The sequence below is a fragment of the Coenobita brevimanus genome, chromosome 110 (genome assembly GCF_032717465.1).
Source record: "Coenobita brevimanus isolate Jiangsu-jjx chromosome 110, ASM3271746v2, whole genome shotgun sequence".
In the NCBI taxonomy this organism is placed as follows: Eukaryota; Metazoa; Arthropoda; class Malacostraca; order Decapoda; family Coenobitidae; genus Coenobita; species Coenobita brevimanus.
The window spans coordinates 14,451,896-14,476,674 of NC_137063.1; the positions used below are offsets into that span (position 1 = coordinate 14,451,896).

Here is a 24,779-nt window from a genome sequence, read left to right on the forward strand (position 1 = left end):
TAGGCTTTGCATCGACTACAGACGTGTTAATCAGATAACCAAAACAGACACTTACCCTCTCCCTCGTGTGGAAGATTGCATAGACAAGATCGGAAAGGCCAGGTACATAAGTAAGTTTGATTTATTAAAGGGATACTGGCAAGTACCTATGACTGAACGTGCTAGGGAGATCTCATGTTTTGTAACATTGGGAAAGGCTTTTGCATGTTCAGTAATGCCGTATGGTATGAAGAATGCACCAGCCACATTTCAGAAGCTCATGAATGTTGTAACAGAGGGTTTGGCAGGGTGTGTTGTTTATATTGATGATGTATTAATCTTCAGTGACAACTGGAAAGATCACCTATGCCATGTCAGTAAATTTCTTGACCGTTTAGTTCATGCTAATCTTGTAGCTAATTTATCAAAGTGTGAGTTTGGTCAAGCTAAAGTTCAGTACCTTGGGTATGTAATTGGTGATGGACATGTTGCACCACCAGGAGCTAAGGTTCAGGTTATAAGTGATCTTCCCAGACCTAAAAGTAGGAAAGAGCTACAAAGATTTTTGGGAATGGTAGGTTATTACAGGAGATTTGTTCTTAACTTTTCTATTCTTGTATCACCACTTACAGACCTACTGAAAAAGGGAGTTGAATTTGTCTGGACCGATAACTGTGAATCCTCTTTCAACAAACTTAAAGCTATTCTATTAAGTCAGCCAGTGCTCGCTACTCCAAATTTTGCTAAGCCTTTTAAGATGGCTGTTGATGCAAGTGATACTGGAGCTGGGGCTGTTTTGCTGCAAGAGGATGATCAGGGTATTGAACATCCTGTATCTTATTACAGTAAGAAGTTCACTCCACCTCAAAAGAACTACTCCACTATTGAGAAAGAGCTTTTGGCCTTGATTTTGGGTTTACAGCAGTTTTCATTTTATTTGTGTTCTGGTTTTGACCCCATAGTCATTTATACCGATCACAACCCACTGAAATTCCTTAGTAAGTTTAAAGATAAAAATCAGAGATTGACAAGATGGAGTCTACTTCTTCAGGAGTATTCATTAGACATACAACATGTCAAGGGGAAAGAAAATGTTATTGCAGATTGCTTATCTAGACTTTAGACAGATTGTTTTAGAGTAATAAGAAATTTCCTTTGTAAATTTCTTTTTTCTTTGTGGGGAGGTGTTACATAGCCTATGATTTCATCATCCTTTGTGTAATTTTAACGCACAGCATGCTGCATGTTTGATCACGAGCGTGTTCTGCCTCAGTCCCCCCCTTCTACCGTTATACCTTTCTGTTATTCAGTGCGTGATTGTCGACCGTTTGTCCCCATCGCTTCATTTGCGCGTCCTTATTACAAGTTGTATCAGGCTCTGCTGGCCCCTATATAATGAGCTCAGTCTCTGCATCATTGCCACTTAGATCTGCTCCTCATTTTGTTCACATCTCTGTCCTCCCCTGTACAGATATTATTATTGTGAGTGCTCAAGAAGTCTCCAACCATCTAGCAGCTGTGTGTAATTTGAGTGTAGCTGTTGTTGCATTTTTTCTTGTACTGTATAGCATGGGTTTGATTTGTGGGCCTAGTGAAGTTTTTGTAATTCGTGTGGGGTTCTTTACGTCAGTCATTATTGATAATAGTTTGTATCTGTAATTATTTATCTGGCATTCACTGAGTATTATCTGGTATCTCATTTTATCAGGGCTGACTTAGATAAATTTATTCTTGCTAATTTCGTGTTAATAGAGGCTATTGCAGTTAACCATATATTTAACCTGTTTTTGCCATTACATTATCCTTATGAGTCCTGAATGTTTTGTTGTTAGTTTGAGCATTAAACTTTAACTTGTAATTTTACCTAACTCTTTTGTTTTGAACCTGGAACTTTACGGGACAGTAGTGACTCTTCGTATTCTCACTTAAAGTGCACATTATCTTTCTCTGTTCCGTAACAATATATATATATATATATATATATTTTTTTTTTCAAAGACAATTTTCAGCCATAATCGACAAGGAGTTGGTCATGCTGAATATAATTGTCTAACGATAGCAAGAATAAAGATTGATTTTTTTTTTTGTCATTAATCATATTTCACTATCAGCATTCCTGTCATCCTTGCAGTAGTGGAAATACTGATGGTAGTTGTGATAGCAGTGATAACTTTCGTGGTGGTACTTGTGGTAGCGGTGATTATGATGCAAGTGGTAGTTACGATTAAGATGGCAGTGGTAGTTGTAACAGTGGTGTTGTGAGAGTGGTGATTGTGGTAGGTATGATTATGGCAAGTACTGAAGAGAGTGGCAGTTGTGATAGTAATGATAATGATGACGATTGTGTGAGTTGTAGTAGTGACGACTATGATTATAGTGGTTATTGTAATGATGCTTAACTATCCATAGTTCTGGTAGCAGTGATTATGATGACTGAGTTATGGTAATGACGATTAAGATGGTAGTGCTAGTTGCAGTGGCAGGGATATGAGGATAGTATGAGTTGCGGTGAGGTGTAGATATGAGAAACTGTTATGCTATTGATGATGCTGGTAATTTTGGTGTTGATGCTGATGGTGATGATAATGTTGACTGTGATGACTGTGGAAGTGATGAACTGTGTGGTAATTTTATTAAAGACTACAAGTCAATATAATGAATACAACAGGAGTGATGAAAATGTTATCAGTCCAAAGACCACGTCGGGGAAGGGGGACCCATAGCCCACCAGCCCTGGCCAGTGGCTGTGGCAGTGGCCTCGGGGCACCCTACCTCGAAAGCTACAAGGACATCCTCCAAGTGTTCCTTGGCACTGTTACTCCCCCGCCATTATACACTCACTGATAAGGCAGCCTCCTGGGGCGTTACTTGCAGGTTCGCGCCCTTCCCTTTTGGGCGGAAGCTGCAGCCTGTGAACTGCAATACCCTGTACCCTCTGGCACAGATCCGAGCCTTATCCCATCCTGATCTCAAAACTGTTCTGTCGGAGCTCATGGCACGCCACCCCTAAGGTCCGTCACTGGGCAGTGGGGGCAAGGTGTTCTGGCCGCATGCCCTTTCTGACGCGAACCCCTGTGGCGCTGTACTGTACTTTGTGTGATATGTAAATCATATATATACCAATGCATAAGATAGAGAAATGTGTCTGGGTGAGTATGCTGGCTTACTCTCCGTGTTAGTGTCACACTGAAAAAGGTCAGCAAACGGGGATAGTCATAGTATCTTGATGAATAGTAAAACAGGAGCTCCAGTTCTCCCTATCACCAGCATTCCCATCCTCCTAGGGAGTATCGCCCTTATCGGCTGATGTTACAGCCGATCCGCCATTAGTTGACTAGAGCCAACGCATGCAAGCATGTTAAAGCCTTTATAAACGATGTGAAACGATGCGAATGTAGTTGTGTTAGTAATGGCTAGGCTATTTATAGTTTTAACATGTATTCCTGTTAGTCTTTGCTGTAGTGGAAATACTGGTGGAAGTTGCGGTAGCAGTGATAGTGATGGTGAGAGTAATTGTGATAGCGGTGATTATGATATTAGTGGTAGCTATGATTGAGATGAAAGTGGTAGTTGTAGCAATGGTGGCAGTGACAATGGTAGGCTACTGTGGTAGGTTTGATTATGGCAGTTATGTTATAGCGGTGTTGGTAATGAAGATAGTTGTAGCTGTGATAGGAACTTTTTGATGGTGGTGGTAGTCGTCGGAGTTACAATTATTATGGCAGTGGTAGTTGCAATAATGATGATTGTGATGAAATTGGTTGCTGCAGTAGTGATTCAGGATAACATTGGTGGCTGTGGTAGTAATGATTATGATAGTGAGAGTTAATGTTGTAATGATTATGATGTCTGGTAGTTGTAGAAGTGATGACGTCAGTAGTAGCTGCAGTAGTGATAACTGGGATAATAATGGAAGTTGTGGTAGCGGTGATGATGACGACATGGCAGCTGTGGTGAGGATGTAGATAGCAGACGCCGTAGTGATGGCGATGATGATGGTACTTGTGTCGTAATGCTGATGGTGATGTTGAGTATGATGGCAGGTTTAGTAGTGATAATAAAGTAGATGTGCATTTTCTGGCTGTGCATTCAGAGAAAAAAAAAAGAAACTGGATACCCAGTCCTGCGATATGTATGTCGATTTCTTTGAAATCCATTTGCTTACAGTCCGCTATCTCTGATCCTGTTTATTTTTGGGAGGAGGGCTGACCCACAAAAACATTAGGTGAGTCATGTTCCCTAAATATCGCAGTATGGATGACAATTCATTACACAATACAGTATGTACTAAGATATCAGAGCCATATTTGCCATCTTATCACTATTTCTGGGAATTTTAATTTGGTGAGGAGGGCTCACCCCCTCTAAGAATCATTGTTGGAAATTTGGATATAGTGGAGAACCTTCCCGGTAACCCGACGGACTCACATGGGAAACTTCATTCAGATCCATCAAATAGCCTAGGAGGAGTTCAAGCGCGCGCGCGCACACACACACACACACACACACACACACACACACACACACACACACACACAGCCTGAATCTAGCGCAAGGGTATAGGGCGCGTTGCCGAAAATGATATATACCATCCTGCTTTGGAGATCTGATAAAATTAATACTTCATAATTGTATTAGGAGTTCTGTTACTATGGGGATTCAAAACAAACACTCCTTTCAGTAGTTACGCCAGTCATTCCTGCCACCACCAGACACCTTCCCTCAGGAAACACCTATGGTAGTGAGTCGGTTAATCAGTTCAATGAGCCTTCCTTCCTTTGAAACAAGTGGTCAAGTATATCCCCCCATATAGGAATGTTATCTGCAATGAACGGAAAAGTTTGAAGGGAGATAGGGAAGAATGGAGAGGAGAGAGGGGAGAGGCGAGGTAAGCCCCAGAAAAAGGAAGCAAGAAGAAAATGGACGAGGACAGGAGAGAGCGTACGTAAGTGCCACTAGGGAGAGTCAAAAGTAGGGGAGAGCAATGGAAAGAAAGGATATGTGGAAAACAATGAGGGAAGTGTGAACCTAGGGCAAGAACACAACGAATTATGGATGGGAAGGAAGTAGTGAGAAAGAAGAATAGAGAGAGAGAGAGAGAGAGAGAGAGAGAGAGGATGGTGAGGGAATCAGAAAATTATATGATAATGGGAAGGAAGAGAAAAAAGGAGCGAGGGAAGATGAATGGGGAGGAGATGAAAGGAGAGAGAAAAAGAGGGAGAGGGAGAGAGAGAGAGAGAGAGGAGGTTAAGGAATTGGAGGCGGAAAGGGTGATGGAGATGAGGGAGACAAACGGATTGAGCTGAATTATTTTTGTTATTAATGATAATAAAATCATCATCGTCATCATCATCATTCCTTTTTTTATTATTACTTTTAATACTTTTAGTATTAATATTTCTCTTATTATCATTATGATTATAATGATTATTGTTGTTGTTGTTGTTGTACACAGGAAGCACAGAGGAAACAAGAATCCAAGCTGACTCATAAGAAATATACATAACACTAAGACACCGGTACAGGAAACACACTGCAGGCCTACGAGTAGGTAACAAACACATGGATGATAACATGAACATACCAGACTCATACCAGGCACAGGCCAAAGAAAATAAGTTACCACGAGAGAGAGAGAGAGAGAGAGAGAGACAGACAGACAGACAGACAGACAGACAGAGAGGATCAAGTACCTATGGCATTCCGTGTACCTATCAGATGGGGATTAGAGGGAGGAGGAAGGGGGGCGAGGGTTCTTGGGTAAGGGTAATGGTGTCTCTGACTAGGGACACAGGGGGCGCGATAGGAATGGGTATACGGTGGTGTGGATGGAGGTGTGGAGGGTTGGGGTACGCTCACTAATTGGGTGCCTGGTCCGGAATAACGACATGTGGAGGACGGAAAGAAAAACGGGAATGGATGATGTAGCTACAAAAGTTCAGGTAACTGAACATGAGGTGGAGGAGGAGTAGGAAGAAAACGTGGAAAGAAAAGTGAGGAAGAATGGGAAAGAACGACAAGCAAGGTAGAAAAGCCAGGAGCAAAAAATGCAAGAGAATAGATGAAACAGGATAGAGAAATTGGGGATGGATAAGAGTGGAAAGTATGGATAAGATAGGGAAGGTGAGTAAATGGAAGGAAAATATGAAACAATAGGGGACTGCAGGGGGGGGGGGAGCAGGAGGGGGAAGAGGGAGGTATTATAAGAAGCATTAAAGATTGCATTCTCAAGAGAATGAAGAGTGGTCTCCACACAGCTACATTACACTGCTATACTTATATTCAAACTGCCATGAAAGGCCCAAATTAAAAAAATAAATAAATAAAGAAAGAAAGAAGGTGTGTCAGAATATTTCCTCTAGGAAAAAGTTGTACAAAGTCTGAGGAGAATTAGAGAAGACATAAAGGAATGGATCCAAACTGAAAAGATTTTGGAAGAAGAGGGAAGAAATGCAGTTACTCTCCACCTTAGTGTGCAACTATAAGAATGGGATAAATGACATTAGGTGCTTAACAACAGAACTCAACTCCGTTGCTTAGACCTTTGAGTCTGTCGAGGGTTATTTACCTATTATCCCTCCATACAAGGGAACTGCATCATCCATGTTACCACAGTTACCTCCTCTAGGAATTACGCTGCCACCAGCCACAGAAGGTGGATGGACAGCTGAGTACTCTCTCTCTCTCTCTCTCTCTTTCATAACTATTAACTCTTCTTCATAGACTTGATCCCATCCATCCCTCATCAACTTGGTCTTAATATTCACCGGAGGAGGCAGAAGGGAACAAGTAATTGGCCTCATCATGATTATAAAGAATTCCCGGGCAAGAGGGAAGGGTGGCTGAGAGAGAGAGAGAGAGAGAGAGAGAGAGAGAGAGAGAGAGAGAGAGAGAGAGAGAGAGAGAGAGAGAGAGAGAGAGAGAAAGTGCATGGGTGGGTAGGAAAAGTTTGAGGATATGATTTAAATGGTACAATAATAGTACTGATGTTATTATTTTATTGGTGATGGCATTATAACCCACATTCGAAGCGCCGGCAATAATCGGTATATTGTCCTTTTTATGGTGCCAAGGGTAAGGGAAAACAAATATTCTGGCCTTTTTGAAGTTACACACACACACACACACACACACACACACACACACACACACACATATATATATATATATATATATATATATATATATATATATATATATATATATATATATATATATATATATATATATATATATATATATATGTGTGTGTGTGTGTGTGTGTGTGGCATTTTGGAGCCGCGGACTGGGAGGCCCTCAGGCAGTACTTCTTTGATTTTCCCTGGAATGATTATTGCTTCCATGGCCGTGAGCCATCTGAGTGTACCTTGCGCATTACGGAGGTTATTCTCTCGGGCATGGAAGCATACATTCCTTTCTCATATTCTTTGACTAACACAAGAAAGCCTTGGTTTAATCACGCTTGTTCTAATGCTGTCCGCAACAAGGAGACGGTCTACAAAAGGTACCGGAGCCAACCCACCCCTGAATCACATCATCTCTACATTTCTGCCCGGAATCCTGCTAAGTCTGTTCTTCGCTCTACTAAAAATAATTTCATCCATACTAAATGCTCTCAACTCTCCAACTCGAATTCTTCCCGCTCCTTCTGGCACCTTGCCAAAAATCTTTCTAACAACTTTACCTCATCATCCTTCCCTCCTCTTTTCTACTCTGACGGTTCTGTAGCTATTTCTTCTACTGATAAAGCAGATCTCTTCGCACAGACTTTCTCCTCCAATTCCACCTTAGACGATTCCGGTGCTGTTCCTCCATCACTTCCCCCCTCTGACTTCCTCATGGCTGACATTAAAATTTCTTCAGTTGATGTATTTTCTGCCATCACTGGCCTCAGTACTAACAAGGCATATGGGCCTGATGGGGTCCCTCCTGTTGTTCTCAAGAACTGTGCTTCTGTGCTTACACCCTGCCTAGGCAAACTCTTTCGCCTTTGTCTGTCAACTTGTACCTTTCCTTCTTGCTGGAAGTTTGTTCTCATTCAGCCAGTCCCAAAGAAGGGTGACCACTCCCAACCCTCCAACTATCGTCCAATTGCTTTAACGTCCTGTATTTCAAAAGTTTTCGAGTCAATTCTTAATAGAAAAATTTTAAGGCATCTTTCCTATCACAACCTTCTTTCCGATCGTCAGTATGGGTTCCGTCAGGGACGCTCCACTGGCGATCTTCTCTCCTACCTTTCAGACTCCTGGTCATCCTCCTTTCGGGACTTTGGCGAAAGCTTTGCCATTGCACTTGACATCTCAAAGGCTTTCGATCGAGTCTGGCATAAATCTTTAATTTCCAAACTGCCCTCCTACGGTTTCTATCCTTCTATCTGTGCCTTCATCGCTAGCTTCCTTTCTGGTCGTTCTATAGCCGCTGTTGTAGACGGCCATCGTTCTTCTCCTAGATCTATCAACAGTGGTGTTCCTCAGGGCTCTGTCCTATCACCAACTCTCTTCCTTTTATTCATCAGTGATCTTCTAAGCTGTACATCTAACCCTATCCTCTCATACGCTGATGACTCCACCCTTCACCTTTCCATTCGGTTCCCGCAACGCCCATCTCAACAGTTACTTCAACAAACAAGGAATGAGGCTATGGCACACCTAATGTCTGACTTGGCTCGTATCTCTGACTGGGGTAAAAATAATATGGTTGTCTTTAATGCATCTAAGACTCAGTTCTTACACCTATCAACCCGACAAAATCTTCCACAGGTATACCCACTAATGTTTAATAATATTCAGCTTAATCCTGCATTCTATACAGGGGTTTTATCCGCCCCTGTGTGGAGTACAACTCTCATGTGTGGGGAGGCTCCCCAAATACAGCTCTTCTCAATAGGGTGGAGTCAAAGGCTTTTCGTCTCATTAACTCTCCTCCTCTTACTGACTCCCTTCAACTTCTGTCTCTTCGCCGCACTGTTGCATCTTTATCTCTTTTCTATCGCTACTTTAATGGTCACTGCTCCTCTGAACTGACTGCTTGCATTCCTCCACCTCTACGACGGGCGCGTAGCACCCGTCTGGCAGCAAACTCTCATCCCTTTTCTGTCCAACTCTCTAATGCAAGAGTTAACCGTTACTCCCAGTCTTTCATTTATGCAACAGGTCAGCTCTGGAACTGTCTCCCTCTGTCTGTATTTCCTGCTGCCTATGATCTCCAGTCTTTCAAACGCAGTGTGTCCAGGCATCTCAAAATGATCGGATCTTGAATTTGGCTCTATATTGTATTTTGTTTTTCTCTTCGAGGGAACTGTTACTGCGGGCTCATGGCCTTTGGTTCCTTCTTCCTTGCATATATATATATATATATATATATATATATATATATATATATATATATATATATATATATATATATACACGTGTGTGTGTGTGTGTGTGTGTGTGTGTGTGTGTGTGTATCCATTTTATTCAAATGGGGTGTCAATTTTAATCTTAGTTGATCGTTCTTGTTTTCTCCAGACTCTTCTGTTGTGTTCAGGCGATACTTTTCGAACCAGAATGGCTGGATGCGTTCTTCACTGTCCCATTCACGAACAGTGATAACTCCTATGTTTACTACAATCGTCTGATGGCAGCTAAAGTAAAGGGAGAGTACGGTACGTCATCTGACTGAAGGGGATATATATATTTTTTTCGGTATATTGACAATCTTAACTCACAGACATCGAAAATACTGTGGACCTGTTTGTGCAGTGGAAAGTGCTGGATCAGTGTTAGCAAGTAGGTGAGAAAATATATACTGGTATAAATCATGTCAATAATTACTCTCCTAGTGAGGTTTTATAGTGATGTGAGGTTACAACAGTGTAAACGAGTGCCCTAGAAAATAAATACAGAACAGTGAAAGAAAGGTGCAATGTTAAATAAGTACAAGTGTTGCCAGGCACAACAAACCTCGCCCAACAGCAGTTGTTTTATTGCTGTCAAATACTGAAGCGATACTGCCATTTAGTGTCAGTAAGGTACACAATTAAAGTCTATGGTAATGGCACAAATGTTTTCAAGTTACACCCTCTGAAAATCCGCAATCTTGCGTTTGACCTTTCGAGGTCACTCAAGGTCAAAGGTCATGGTGCCAAATAAAAGCCCATATGAGACTTCCTATACCTTGATAATAGTAAATATCTATCCTCAACAGTTTCGAGGTATAGCCCCCGAATATCTGTGACCTTGAGTTTGACCTTTAAGGTCACTTGCAGTCAAAGGTCATTGTACCAGTTAAAAACCTTCGTGGGACTCCCTATATGTTGATTATAGTAAATATCTATCTTCAACCAGTTTCGAGTTATAGCCCCCTGAATATCCGTGACCATGAATTTGACCTTTCATTGTCGCTCAAGGTCAAAGGTCTTGGTGCCATATGAAAGCACATATTACAAGTTCCTGTATATTCTCATTAGTAAATATCTCTATCTTCAGCCATTTTCAAGTTATAACCCTCTGAAAATCGGTGACCTTGATTATGACCTTTCAAGGTCACTCAATTGCCTACAAAAGTTAATCATTTTCTTTTGGGACCAGTGCCAACATATCCTGAAAGTTTCATGTAATTGCATTCCGCCGTTTTCCCGTAATGTTAAATAAAGTATGAAAGAAACAAACTCCGTCCGGGCGAGGTGAAAATAAAAAAAGCACAGGACAAACAAACAAGAATAGCCTACTGGGTAAGCTGTGCGAAAACACTGGCAGTGTATTTATGAAATTCCGCTGCAACCGAGGTAGCCATCATTAACTGGCTGCCATTTACTGCTAGGCTTCAGTACCTCCACCCCACCGTATTGGACCTTTCCACCGTCATACGGGGAGGGGATGGGGGCAAGAGTGTTCACTGGGAAGAAGATGGAAGGAATGGAGGTGGGATAGGAGTATTGTGGGTGAAGCAGGGAGACTGGAGTGTGAGGATTCAGGGAGGGAGGTTGGTGATAAGCGAGGGAGGCTGAAGGAGAGGTAGGCTGGGAACACACGTTTGTAGAATTAAGTTTTTAATTCGCACGGAAAACATGAGTCACTTGATTTTTAGGCATTACATGACATTACAGCACAAAAGTATTAGTACTGCGTAAGAACAGTAGTGCGAGATGGAGAGTATGGTGAATGTACTTACGTGTATGACAAGGTGTATATGACTTGCTTAACAATACCTGTGTGTTTAAATGGGATCACTGTGAGCAATTTAAATTAAGAAATGGAAATGCATGGTGTTAGAAACTGTATGAGGATCATCAAGTGTCTGGCTGGCTGAATGAATGAGATATATTGGAAGTGAGAGAGAGAAATGTAACTGTAGCTTGGCCGTTGCAGGTTGTCAATGTTAAATGTGCAAAAGAACTTGAGGGGTGGCGTGTCAGGTTGGAGATGGGAACGAAACGGGAGAGAGGGATTTTAGAAGCAGGGAGTGGCTTATGAGGAGGAAAGGAGGTTGGGGTGGGACTGAGGGGGGAGGGGGAAGAGCAGAGGTAAAAGAGGTGAGGAGAATTGAAGAAAATCGTGGAGCTTGAAGGGAAGAGTTTCACACCTTCAGTGTGATGACATATATACATTTTTTTCTTACCGCCACTGGACTCATTTTTTTTTTTTAATTTTTTTTTTTTATCTTGGAGAAGATGCACTTGTCAGATTGGTGATGATTGGCTGAATGCAACATGTCCTAATAACATCGCTGTATTTCAAATAATTACCGGTGATGTGAACTGAAACCCAAATACAACAATGTTATTCAGACATGTTGCATTCAGCCGGTCATTACCAGTCTGTCAAATGCATCTTCGCCTCAATAAAAAAAACTGCGTATAGGTGTTTTATTTAGGTTAGAGCAGACTTTTCCAATTGATGAACTTAAATAGTCTTCATTAACACCTTCACTGTAAGAGGTCTCCCATAAGCAGGAAGAATAGTTTGGAGTAAGCAAAAATATAACAATAAATTGCTCGCCGGATTCAAGGAGTCAAGGAATGTCTGGGGATAGGTGTGGATCTGCTGAAGTCGGATAGACGAGAGAAAGAGAAGGAGGTTAAAAGGTGTGCAAAGAGAGGGGAGAGGGATGTAGGGGGAGGGGAGGTGTGGAAGAGGGGACGCAGATATGAGAAAAGGAAAGAGAGGGGGAATGGAGCTGGGGTAGGGAGGGTACTGTATAGAGGAGAGATATGATAACTTTGGAAAGGGAGGGGAAAGGAGGGAAGGAGCGGGGGAGACTGGATGTAATTTTGTGGAGGGGAGATGGGAAGTGAGGATGAGAGGGAGAGATTGACTGGTGTATGTGTTCAGAGAATTTTTTTTCTATTAACGTGAGCTGATGTTAAGCAATCTTGATATTAAGAAGCCTAAATGCTCTGCGTTTGAAAGACTGGAAATACAATTAAGAGTCTTATGGTAGGATGTTCTAGTATAGTATAGTACTCTAGCTAACACCAGAGAATTTTTCCAGTGAATGAATATAACATCCAAAGAGTACTAATACTGTCACCATTAACCTCTACGATTTTATTCAGCTGAGAATGACAACAGGAGTCTGAGTGTAAATACAGTCGCCATTAACCTTTATACGGTCGGAACTAGTTGATTATTTCTATATAAGCAATAGCCGATCAGTTTTATTCAACTGAGGGTAAGTCATACGATACTGGAAATGTTATCACAATAATCAATACCCTTAGCATGCTTGGAGTTATATTAGTATTCTATTCAAATGAAGCCAGACACTCTCATTCCGCCGAGAGTGAATCAAAGAATCCTCAGGGTTTTGTGATACTTCATACACGCTTCTCCTGGACCTGATAGGCGGGAAAAGTGCAGAAGTTGGGAGACTGGACGGCCATGAAAATACAGTTTGCATGGAGATGAAACAGACAGGGTGACGACACTGGAGGGGAAATGATACAAGGTTAAACGGGCACCTTTGAGAGAGAGAGAGAGAGAGAGAGAGAGAGAGAGAGAGAGAGAGAGAGAGAGAGAGAGAGAGAGGATGGTGAGGGAATCAGAAAATTATATGATAATGGGAAGGAAGAGAAAAAAGGAGCGAGGGAAGATGAATGGGGAGGAGATGAAAGGAGAGAGAAAAAGAGGGAGAGGGAGAGAGAGAGAGAAAGAGGAGGTTAAGGAATTGGAGGCGGAAAGTGTGATGGAGATGAGGGAGACAAACGGATTGAGTTGAATTATTTTTGTTATTAATGATAATAAAATCATCATCGTCATCATCATCATTCCTTTTTTTATTATTACTTTTAATACTTTTAGTATTAATATTTCTCTTATTATCATTATGATTGTAATGATTATTGTTGTTGTTGTTGTTGTACACAGGAAGCACAGAGGAAGCAAGAATGCAAGCTGACTCATAAGAAATACACATAACACTAAGATACCGGTACAGGAAACACACTGCAGGCCTACGAGTAGGTAACAAACACATGGATAATAACATGAACATACCACACTCATACCAGGCACAGGCCAAAGAAAATAAGTTACCACGAGAGAGAGAGAGAGAGAGAGAGAGACAGACAGACAGACAGAGACAGAGACAGACAGACAGACAGACAGACAGAGAGGATCAAGTACCTATGGCATTCCATGTACCTATCAGATGGGGATTAGAGGGAGGAGGAAGGGGGGCGAGGGTTCCTGGGTAAGGGTAATGGTGTCTCTGACCAGGGACACAGGGGGCGCGATAGGAATGGGTATACGGTAGTGTGGATGGAGGTGTGGAGGGTTGGGGTACGCTCACTAATTGGGTGCCTGGTCCGGAATAACGAAAAGTTGAGGACGGAAAGAAAAACGGGAATGGATGATGTAGCTACAAAAGTTCAGGTAACTGAACATGAGGTGGAGGAGGAGTAGGAAGAAAACGTGGAAAGAAAAGTGAGGAAGAAAGGGAAAGAACGACGAGCAAGGTAGAAAAGCCAGGAGGAAAAAATGCAAGAGAATGGATGAAACAGGAGAGGGAAATTAGTGATGGATAAGAGTGGAAAGTCGGGATAAGATAGGGAAGGTAAGAAAATGGAAGGAAAATATGAAACAATAGGGGGGGGAGCAGGAGGGAGAAGAGGGAGGTTATATAAGAAGCATTAAAGATTCCTTACATTCTCAAGAGAATGAAGAGTGGTCTCCACACAGCTACATTACACTGCTATACTTAAATGACATGGCTTATATTCAAACTGCCATGAAAGGCCCAAATTAAAAAAATAAATAAATAAAGAAAGAAAGAAGGTGTGTCAGAATATTTCCTCTAGGAAAAACTTGTACAAAGTCTGAGGAGAATTAGAGAAGACATAAAGGAATGGATCCAAACTGAAAAGATTTTGGAAGAAGAAGGAAGAAATGCAGTTACTCTCCACCTTAGTGTGCAACTATAAGAGTGGGATAGATGACATGAGGTGCTTAACAGCGGAACTCATCTCCGTTGCTTAGACCTTTGAGTCTGTCGAGGGTTATTTACCTATTATCCCTCCATACAAGGGAACTGCATCATCCAGGTTACCACAGTTACCTCCTCTAGGAATTACGCTGCCACCAGCCACAGAAGGTGGATGGACAGCTGAGCACTCTCTCTCTCTCTCCCTCTCTCTCTCTCTCTCTCTCTCTCTCTCTCTCTCTCTCTCTCTCTCTCTCTCTCTCTCTCTCTCTCTCTCTCTCTTTCATAACTATTAACTCTTCTTCATAGACTTGATCCCATCCATCCCTCATCAACATGGTCTTAATATTCACCGGAGGAGGCAGAAGGGAACAAGTAATTGGCCTCATCATGATTATAAAGAATTCCCGGGCAAGAGGGAAGGGTGGCTGAGAGAGAGAGAGAGAGAGGAAGAGAGAGTGCATGGGTGGGTAGGAAAAGTTTGAGGATATGATTTAAATGGTACAATAATAGTACTGATGTAATTATTTTATTGGTGATGGCATTATAACCCACATTCGAAACGCCTCTCCCCGCCCCCTCCCCCTTCTCTCTCTCTCTCTCTCTCTCTCTCTCTCTCTCTCTGTATATGTGTGTGTGTGTGTGTGTGTGTGTGTGTGTGTGTGTGTGTGTGTGTGCGCGTTATCTCATCCTTGGCCTCCCCCTTCTTTTTCCCCCCCTCTACCTCGCTCACATACACTCTGTCAGTCTCTTTTTTTTTCTTTTTTTTTATGCGAGGAAGAAGGAACCAAAGGCCATGAGCCCGCAGTAACAGTTCCCTCCAAGAGAAAAACAAAATACAATAGAGAGCCAAATTCAAGATCCGATCATTTTGAGATGCCTGGACACACTGCGTTTGAAAGACTGGAGATCATAGGCAGCAGGAAATACAGACAGAGGGAGACAGTTCCAGAGCTGACCTGTTGCATAAATGAAAGACTGGGAGTAACGGTTAACTCTTGCATTAGAGAGTTGGACAGAAAAGGGATGAGAGTTTGCTGCCAGACGGGTGCTACGCGCCCGTCGTAGAGGTGGAGGAATGCAAGCAGACAGTTCAGAGGAGCAGTGACCATTAAAGTAGCGATAGAAAAGAGATAAAGATGCTCTCCATCCTCTCCACATGGCCAAACCACCTCAGTATGTTTCTCATAACTCTTCCTATCACATACACATCCACACCACAACGTTCCTTCACTTCCTCATTTGTCAGTCTGTCTCTCCGTGTGACTCCACATGCTTCTCTCAAAAAACTCATTTCCATTGCTCTCACTCTTGACTTGTGTCCCTCCAACAAGGTCCAAGCTTCACTTCCACAGGATAGAGCTGGTATCACAATGTTGTCATGCTGTAACTTTCTTCTTCCATACTCACTTCCTTGTTTCTTATCACTGCTTTCAAAGAACCAATAACTTTTCTTTCTTGTTGTACCCTTTCAAGCACTTCATCACTAAACTAAATTACTTTGCCTAGAAGAGTACTGGTAGGGAACGGGTTAGTGAAGGCTGTGTCTACCTTGTCCAGTTGAGAAATTTCCTCCTGAGCTAAAGTCGTTTGAATATGCCAACAAAATCCTATGCAGTACGTCGCCGGACTGAAAGGAAGAAAAGTTGCTTCAGGTGCAGTAAGAGGAGGTGTCCAATGTTAAAAAGTGAGTCTGTGGCTGAACATTGGCGAAGGATTTCTGGCTGGCACAAAGTTTGCCAATTATCGGTGAAGGAACTCTATTGGCAGAGAAGTATAGCCGCAAGAGATCTGATTGAGAGGGTGTGAAATGGGCAAGGAGTAACTGTAATAATGGGTATATTGTCCTTTTTATGGTGCCATGGGTAAGGGAAAACAAATATTCTGGCCTTTTTGAAGTAACACACACACACACACACACACACACACACACATATATATATATATATATATATATATATATATATATATATATATATATATATATATATATATATATATATACACACACACTTGTATATCCATTTTATTCATGTGAGGTGTCAATTTAAATCTTATCTGATCGTTCTTGTTATCTCTGGACTCTTCTACTGTGTTCAGGGGAAACTTTTCGTACCAGAATGGCTGGATGCGTTCTTCACTGTCCCATTCACGAACAGTGACAACTCCTATGTTTACTACAATCGTCTGATGGCAGCTAAAGTAAAGGGAAAGTACTGTACGTCATCTGACTGAAGGGGATATATATAAATATTTTTTCGGTATAATTTATATTGACTATCTTCACTTACAGACATCCAAAATACTGTGGACCTGTTTGTGCAGTGGAAAGTGCTGCATCATTGTTAGCAAGTAGGTGAGAAAATATATACTGGTATAAATCATTTCAGTAATTTCTCTCCTAGTGAGGTTTTATAGTGATGTGAGGTTACAACAGTGTAAACGAGTGCCCTAGAAAATAAATACAGAACAGTGAAAGAAAGGTGCGAATGTTAAATAAGTACAAGTGGTGCCAGGCACAACAAACCTCGCCCAACAGCAGTTGTTTTATTGCTGTCAAATACTGAAGCGATACTGCCATTTAGTGTCAGTAAGGTACACAGTTAAAGTCTATGGTAATGGCACAAATGTTTACAAGTTACACCCTCTGAAAATCCGCGATTTTGCGTTTGACCTTTCGAGGTCACTCAAGGTCAAAGGTCATGGTGCCAAAGGAAAGCCCATATGAGACTTCTTATATCTTGATAATAGTAAATATCTATCTTCAACGAGTTTCGAGTTATAGCCCCCTAATATCTGTGACCTTGAGTTTGACCTTTAAGGGCACTTGCAGTCAAAGGTCATTGTACCAATTAAAAACCTTCGTGGGACTCCCTATATGTTGATTATAGTAAATATCTATCTTCAACCAGTTTCGAGTTATAGCCCCCTGAATATCCGTGACCATGAATTTGACCTTTCAGTGTCGCTCAAGGTCAAAGGTCTTGGTGCCAAATGAAAGCCCATAATACGAATTCCTGTATATTCACATTAGTAAATATCTCTATCTTCAGCCATTTTCAAGTTATAACCCTCTGAAAATCGGTGACCTTGATTTTGACCTTTCAGGGTCACTCGATTGCATCCAAAATTTAATCATTTTCTTTTGGGACCAGTGCCAACATATCCTGAAAGTTTCATGTAATTGCATTCCGCCGTTTTCCCGTAATGTTAAATAAAGTATGAAAGAAACAAACTCCGTCCGGGCGAGGTGAAAATAAAAGAGCACAGGACAAACAAACAAGAATAGCCTACTGGGTAAGCTGTGCGAAAACAATGGCAGTGTGTTTATGAAATTCCGCTGCAACCGAGGTAGCCATCATTAACTGGCTGCCATTTACTGCTAGGCTTCAGTACCTCCACCCCACCGTATTGGACCTTTCCACCGTCATACGGGGAGGGGATCCACCGTATTGGACCTTTCCACCGTCATACGGGGAGGGGATGGGGGCAAGAGTGTTCACTGGGAAGAAGATGGAAGGAATGGAGGTGGGATAGGAGTATTGTGGGTGAAGCAGGGAAAGGGGAGTGTGAGGATTCAGGGAGGGAGGTTGGTGATAAGCGAGGGAGGCTGAAGGAGAGGAAGGCTGGGAACACACATTTGTAGAGTTAAGTTTTTAATTCGCACGGAAAACATGAGTCACTTGATTTTTAGGCATTACATGACATTACAGCACAAAAGTATTAGTACTGCGTAAGAACAGTAGTGCGAGATGGAGTTTATGGTGAATGTACTTACGTGTATGACCAGGAGTATATGATTTGCTCAACAATACCTGTGTGTTTAAATGGGATCACTGTGAGCAATTTAAATTAAGAATTGGAAATGCATGGTGCCAGAAACTGTATGAGGATTATCAAGTGTCTGGCTGGCTGAATGAATGAGATATATTGGAAGTGAGAGAGAGAAATGTAACTGTAGCTTGGCCGTTGCAGGTTGTCAATGTTAAAGGTGCAAAAGAACTTGAGGGGTAGAGTGTCAGGTTGGAGACGGGAACGAAACGGGAGAGAGGGATTTTAGAAGCAGGGAGTGGCTTATGAGGAGGAAAGGAGGTTGGGGTGGGACTGAGGGGGGAGGGGGAAGAGCAGAGGTAAAAGAGGTGAGGAGAATTGAAGAAAATCGTGGAGCTTGAAGGGAAGAGTTTCACACCTTCAGTGTGATGACATATATACATTTTTTTTTCTTACCGCCACTGGACTCATTTTTTTTTCTTTTTTCTTTTTTTTATCTTGGAGAAGATGCACTTGTCAGATTGGTGATGATTGGCTGAATGCAACATGTCCTAATAACATCGCTGTATTTCAAATAATTACCGGTGATGTGAACTGAAACCCAAATACAACAATGTTATTCAGACATGTTGCATTCAGCTGGTCATTACCAGTCTGTCAAGTGCATCTTCGCCTCAATAAAAAAAACTGCGTATAGGTGGTTTTATTTAGGTTAGAGCAGACTTTTCCAACTGATGAACTTAAATAGTCTTCATTAACACCTTCACTGCAAGAGGTCTCCCATAAGCAGGAAGAATAGTTTGGAGTAAGCAAAAATATAACAATAAATTGCTCGCCGGATTCAAGGGATCAAGGAATGTCTGGGGATAGGTGTGGATCTGCTGAAGTCGGATAGACGAGAGAAAGAGAAGGTGGTTAAAAGGTGTGCAAAAAGAGGGGAGAGGGATGTAGGGGGAAGGGAGGTGTGGAAGAGGGGACGCAGATATGAGAAAAGGAAAGAGAGGGGGAATGGAGCTGGGGTAGGGAGGGTACTGTATAGAGGAGAGAAATGATAACTTTGGAAAGGGAGGGGAAAGGAGGGAAGGAGCGGGGGAGACTGGATGTAATTTTGTGGAGGGGAGATGGGAAGTGAGGATGAGAGGGAGAGATTGACTGGTGTATGTGTTCAAAGAATAAGCGTTCTATTAACGTGAGCTGATGTTAAGCAATTTTGATATTAAGAAACCTAAATGCTCTGCGTTTGAAAGACTGGAAAAACAATTAAGAGTCTTATGGTAGAATGTTCTAGTATAGTATAGTACTCTAGCTAACACCAGAGAATTTTTCCAGTGAATGAATATAACATCCAAAGAGTACTAATACTGTCACCATTAACCCCTACGATTTTATTCAGCTGAGAATGACAACAGGAGTCTGAGTGTAAATGCTGTCACCTTTAACCTTTATACGGTTGGAACTAGTTGATTATTTCTATATAAGGAATAGCCGATCAGTTTCATTCAACTGAGGGTAAGTCATTCGATACTGGAAATGTTATCATAATAATCAATAACCTTAGCATGCTCGGAGTTACATTAATATTCTATTCAAATAAAGCCAGACAGTCTTATTCAGCCGAGAGAGAATCAGAGAATCCTCAGGGTTTTGTGATCCTTCATACACGCTTCTCCTGGACCTGATAGCCGAGAAAAATGCAGAAGTTGGGAGACTGGACGGCCATGAAATACAATTTTGCACGGAGATCAAACAGACAGGTGATGACACGGGGGGGAGGGATGATAAGAGGTTATAAGGGCACCTCTGAGAGAGAGAGAGAGAGAGAGAGAGAGAGAATTTGAATGTTACGTGTGTTTGTGTCGTTATTATTCTTACTTAACCAGCCAAAGAAAGGAAGATAAAACACAGCGTCGTATCTTAGGTGAATTTGAAGGCTTTCAGTGCACCTTCCTTAGGAATATTTTCTGCAAATTACACCTCAGCATCTTCCTATATGTCTGTGATGTAAACATTATTGATATTAAAACGATAATCATGCAATGCCTAGAAGAAAATGCCAAGCTGCAGTGCAATACGTAAACTAAATCGCAAAAGAATAGGGGATACGAAATCTCTGCCACCTAAAATACAAGCCAGAGAAGAAATTATAATACGGTTGAATGATGTGGGTAGGTGTAGTGTGTGTGTGTGTGTGTGTGTGTGTGTGTGTGTGTGTGTGTGTGTGTGTGTGTGTGTGTGTGTGTGTGTGTGTGTGTGTGTGTGTGTGTGTGTGTGTGTGAGTATGTGAGTATGTGTGTGTGTGTGTGTGTGTGTGTGTGTGTGTGTGTGTGTGTGTGTGTGTGTGTGTGTGTGTGTGTGTGTGTGTGTGTGTGTGTGTGCCGTCATTACTTTTTTATCCGCTTGCGTTGATGAAGCATAGTCTTAAATTAGAAAGTGTGGGTAGAGATATTCGCCGTTTTTTAAACTAATTTCCCGACCTCTCAATTAAAACTTTTTATGTGTGTGTGTTTGTGCTTTCTCTTTTTTTCTTTCTGGACCCGACCTCCCTCCATCACTGGGTGGGGAAGAGATGATGATGATGATGATGATGATGATGATGATGATGATGATGATGATTCTATTTCTCATTTCCTAATCTACCTTTCTTCTCCCCCACAGTCTGCCGTCAGTTGTCGCGGCCTGTGTGGGCGATGGTGGGGTCTGTACAGCCTGATAGTTTCGATACTCTCCACTCTTACGCCAACACCTTCCAGATGCCATTCGTTACCCCATGGTTCCCAGAAAATGTGAGTACCTCCATTACTGTTCTTATTTATGTGTTTACACTACTTCTCCGGACAAGTGGGATATGGTACGGAATAGGGAAAGGAGGAACAGAAAGAGAAGGAAATGGAGTGGACAGGGAGAAGTAGTAAGAGGGAGGAGGAGGAGGAGGAGGAGGAGGAGGAGGAGGAGGAGGAGGAGGAGGAGGAGGAGGGGAGGATATGAATGGGGAAAGGGTAAAGAATGAGAAAGCAACAAAATATTGAAGAAAAAGTAAATGAACGGAAAAAGGAGGATTAGGAGCAGTAAAGAGGTGGGGCAGAGGAGAGGATAAGCCTATTAAATGTGAAGGTCACATGGCAAGATCAGCTTAACCAATTTTTATGTCATTTTGACCAAACTTTATGGCAGCGTTCAGGGTAAGGCACGTTTTTAGGCAGTCGAATTTTAGATCAGTCACTCAGAGATTTCATCCGACTTGTAACAAACCTGTTCGAACAATGAAGAGTAAGCTAAGAACGAAATTTTGAAAATTATTGGTTGAAGGTCAAGCTCACAGGGCAAAGTCAAATGTTTGGCTCTTAGATCAGTTGGCTGGCACGGGCGTTGCACTTGTTTTACTCTCTGCATGCTCATATCCCATACACTGCCCTTCTTACCTTTACGCTCTTTATCTCCTATACCTTCTCCCTTTCTCCCCCACCTTCCCCCTCTCTTTCTTCCTTGCCCCTCCTGCCCTCCCGCGCTCGGGTCTCCTTCCTCACAAATCATCCCAAATGTCAAAATTTGTGAAGTTTACGCTACCTCAGCTAGTGCCCGTTGGCTCCCATTAATCTACAGCAGTACCCCCTCTTCCTTCCCCTTCTCTCGCTCCACCAACCCCCTTCCGCACACTTTTCTCTTCTCTCTCCTCCTATTCCTCTCCTTCCCTCTCCCCCCCTCAGGGACAGTTCCTTTCTTTGAAGGATGTGCAGACTACGTCAAAACCTGGAAGACAAGCTGACGAAGGCTATTTACAAATATATATCAGCCTTACCCGAAAAGTTGATGTGCTGGAGTTTACTGTGAATTACATCGGAAACAGTGTGGAAGGGAGTGTTTTGTTCAGCCAACAAATGATCGTGTGGAAGGCAACAATACTCTTGACCATTCTCCACCCACTGTAATTAATTCACCCCCTACCATACAGAATGAGTTCAGACAGTGCAGAATGATGCAAGGTTAGCGATAAAAAGGAGTATAATTTTTTAAATAACAGAACAGAGGAAGGAAAAACAAATGAATAAAAAATTATAATCCATACACCAGATTACTGACATCCTCCATTCATAAAATGTCTATAACAGTTGGACTTAAACAGCTGTAGGTTGAAGCTGGGGGGTAAACAACTCCGGGGAAGCGGGTTCCAGGGAGATGCAGTTCGGGGAATTAAAGAATTCTGATAGGCAGAAGTTCAACGATATGGCTGTGTGACATTCCAGTCATGAGTGCTACCAGATGCTCATGTACCATGAGAGAAGGCATGGAAGGGTGGCACAACGGACGCAACTTCGTCTAAGCATTTGCCATAAAAATATCTATAAAATAATGCAAGGGAGACAACATTCCTTCTTACTCGTAGGGGAGGTAGTTTATTTATAATAGCAGGGTTACTAATAATTCCAACAGCTTGTTCTAAATTTTATCTAGTTGTTTTAGTGCAACCTCCCCACATCCATTCCACAAGGGTGAGCAATATTCAAGCTGAGAGCGGACGTGACTGTTATAAATTATAGCTAATTGCTCGTCAGTGAAGAAGTTACGGACTCTGTACAATAATCCAAGTTTCTTTGAGGCGGTTTTAGCAAGTGATCTGATATGAGAGGTCCAGCTGAGGGCACTGACACAGCTCAGGCTGGATAGTGTCGCGTTGCGAGCCACAGCTCAGGCTGGATAGTGTCGTGTTGCGAGCCACAGCTCAGGCTGTCCTAACCTTCCAGTGACCGTGCATCACTGCTCACTACTCCACCCCTACGCAAACTTGCGCATGGCACTACGCAAAGGCGGAGAGAGAGAGAGATTTTTTCTTTTTCACCAGATGATGCCCTGGATGTTTATCTTCAAGATTATAATAAACAAAACCTAAAAAAAAGAAAAAAACATTTTTTTTTTACTAAACCCCAACGCGAACTTACGCATGGCGCTAAACAAAAACGGAGAGAGAGAGAGAGAGAGAGAGAGAGAGATTTTTTGTTTTTCACCAGATGATCCCTGGATGTTTATCTTCAAGTTTATACCCTAATAAACAAAAACTTTTTTTTTTTTTCATTTTTTGCCCACCACGGGGTGGAATAAAAAAGGTAATTGCGCAATCGCTCTGTTGAGCACCACCTCTCCTTCTCTGAACCTCACCTTCTTTTTCTGAGACTCAGCTGTTTGAGGCAACTGACAGCAGACCCTTTTCTGTATCCTCCTACTTTCTCTATACTCATTTCAAAGTCAAAGGTGGCTGTTGTGTATATATACGCAACAACTTATCTTGCTCTCGTGTTCCTGAACTCGATTCTTCTGAATTCTCTACACTCTGGCTTCGGCTTTCCTGTCATTCACTGACTAAATATATCTGTGCTGTTTACTTATCTCCTAATTCTACTGACTATCAAAATTTCTTTGACTATCTTACTTCTACGACGGAACACATTCTATCCATTTCTCCTTTCTCTGAAATCTCCATTCTTGGAGATTTCAATGTTCACCACCACCTTTGGCTATCCTTTCTTTTCACTGATCCACCTGGTGAACAAGCCTATGTCTTTTCTATCCTTAATGACCTAGAGCAGCTTGTACAGCACCCTACCCATATCCCTGACCGCCTTGGAGAGAGCTCCGACATACTTGATCTCTTCCTTACAACTAATCCTTCTGCATACACTGTTAATCTTTTCTCTCCGTTGGACTCCTCCGATCACAACCTTATCACCTTAACCTGTCCTATCGCTTTGGTACGGCCTGCGGACCCTCCAAAGAAACGTCGTCTGTGGCACTTTGGAGCTGCAGATTAGGAGGCCCTCAAGCAGTAGTTCTTTGATTTTCCCTGGAATGATTATTGTTTCCATGGCTGGGAGCCATTTGTGTGTGCCTTGCGCATTACGGAGATTATTCTCTCAGGCATGGAAGCATACATTCCTTTCTCATATCCTTTGACTAATGTACGAAAGCCTTGGTTTAATGACGCATGTTCTAATACTGTCCGCAGCAAGGAGAGGGCCTATAAAAGTTACTGGAGCCAACCCACCCCTGAATCACATCTTTTATATGTTTCTGCCTGGAATCGTGCTAAGTCTGTTCTTCGCTCTGCTAAAAATAATTTCATCTATACAAAATGCTCTCAACTCTCTAACTTGAATTCTTCCTGCTTCTTCTGGGACCTTGCCAAAAACCTTTCTAACAACTTTACCTCATCATCCTTCCCTCCTCTTTTTTACTCTGATGGCTCTGTAGCTATTTCTTCTACTGATAAAGCAGATCTCTTCGCTCAGACTCTGTCCTCTAATTCCACCTTAGACGATTCTGGTGCTGTTCCTCCATCACTTCCCCCCCTCTGACTTCCTCGTGGTTAACATTAAAATTTCTTCATCTGATATACTGTATTTTCTGCCATCACTGGCCTCAGTACTAATAAGGCATATGGGCCTGATGGAGTCCCTCCTGTTGTTCTCAAGAACTGTCCTTCTGTACTTATACCCTGCCTAGGCAAACTCTTTCGCCTTTGTCTATCAACTTGTACCTTTCCTTCTTGGTGGAAGTTTGCTCTCATTCAGCCAGTTCCAAAGAAGGGTGACCATTCCCAACCCTCTAACTATCGTCCAATTGCTTTAACATGCTGT

The 24,779-nt window shown here is 42.2% G+C and overlaps 1 protein-coding gene across 1 annotated transcript in view; it reads left to right on the forward strand.

Moving 5' to 3' along the window:
- The first annotated feature begins 2,500 nt into the window (after nucleotides 1-2,500).
- LOC145417501 (glutamate receptor 1-like) overlaps nucleotides 2,501-24,779 on the forward strand; it is a 723,617-nt gene continuing 701,338 nt past the window's right edge. The window contains exons 1-3 of the mRNA XM_080286209.1: nucleotides 2,501-2,603; nucleotides 3,430-3,588; nucleotides 20,809-20,936. Coding sequence (XP_080142335.1) covers nucleotides 2,501-2,603; nucleotides 3,430-3,588; nucleotides 20,809-20,936 — 390 coding nt within the window. The remainder of the gene's footprint in view (nucleotides 2,604-3,429; nucleotides 3,589-20,808; nucleotides 20,937-24,779) is intronic.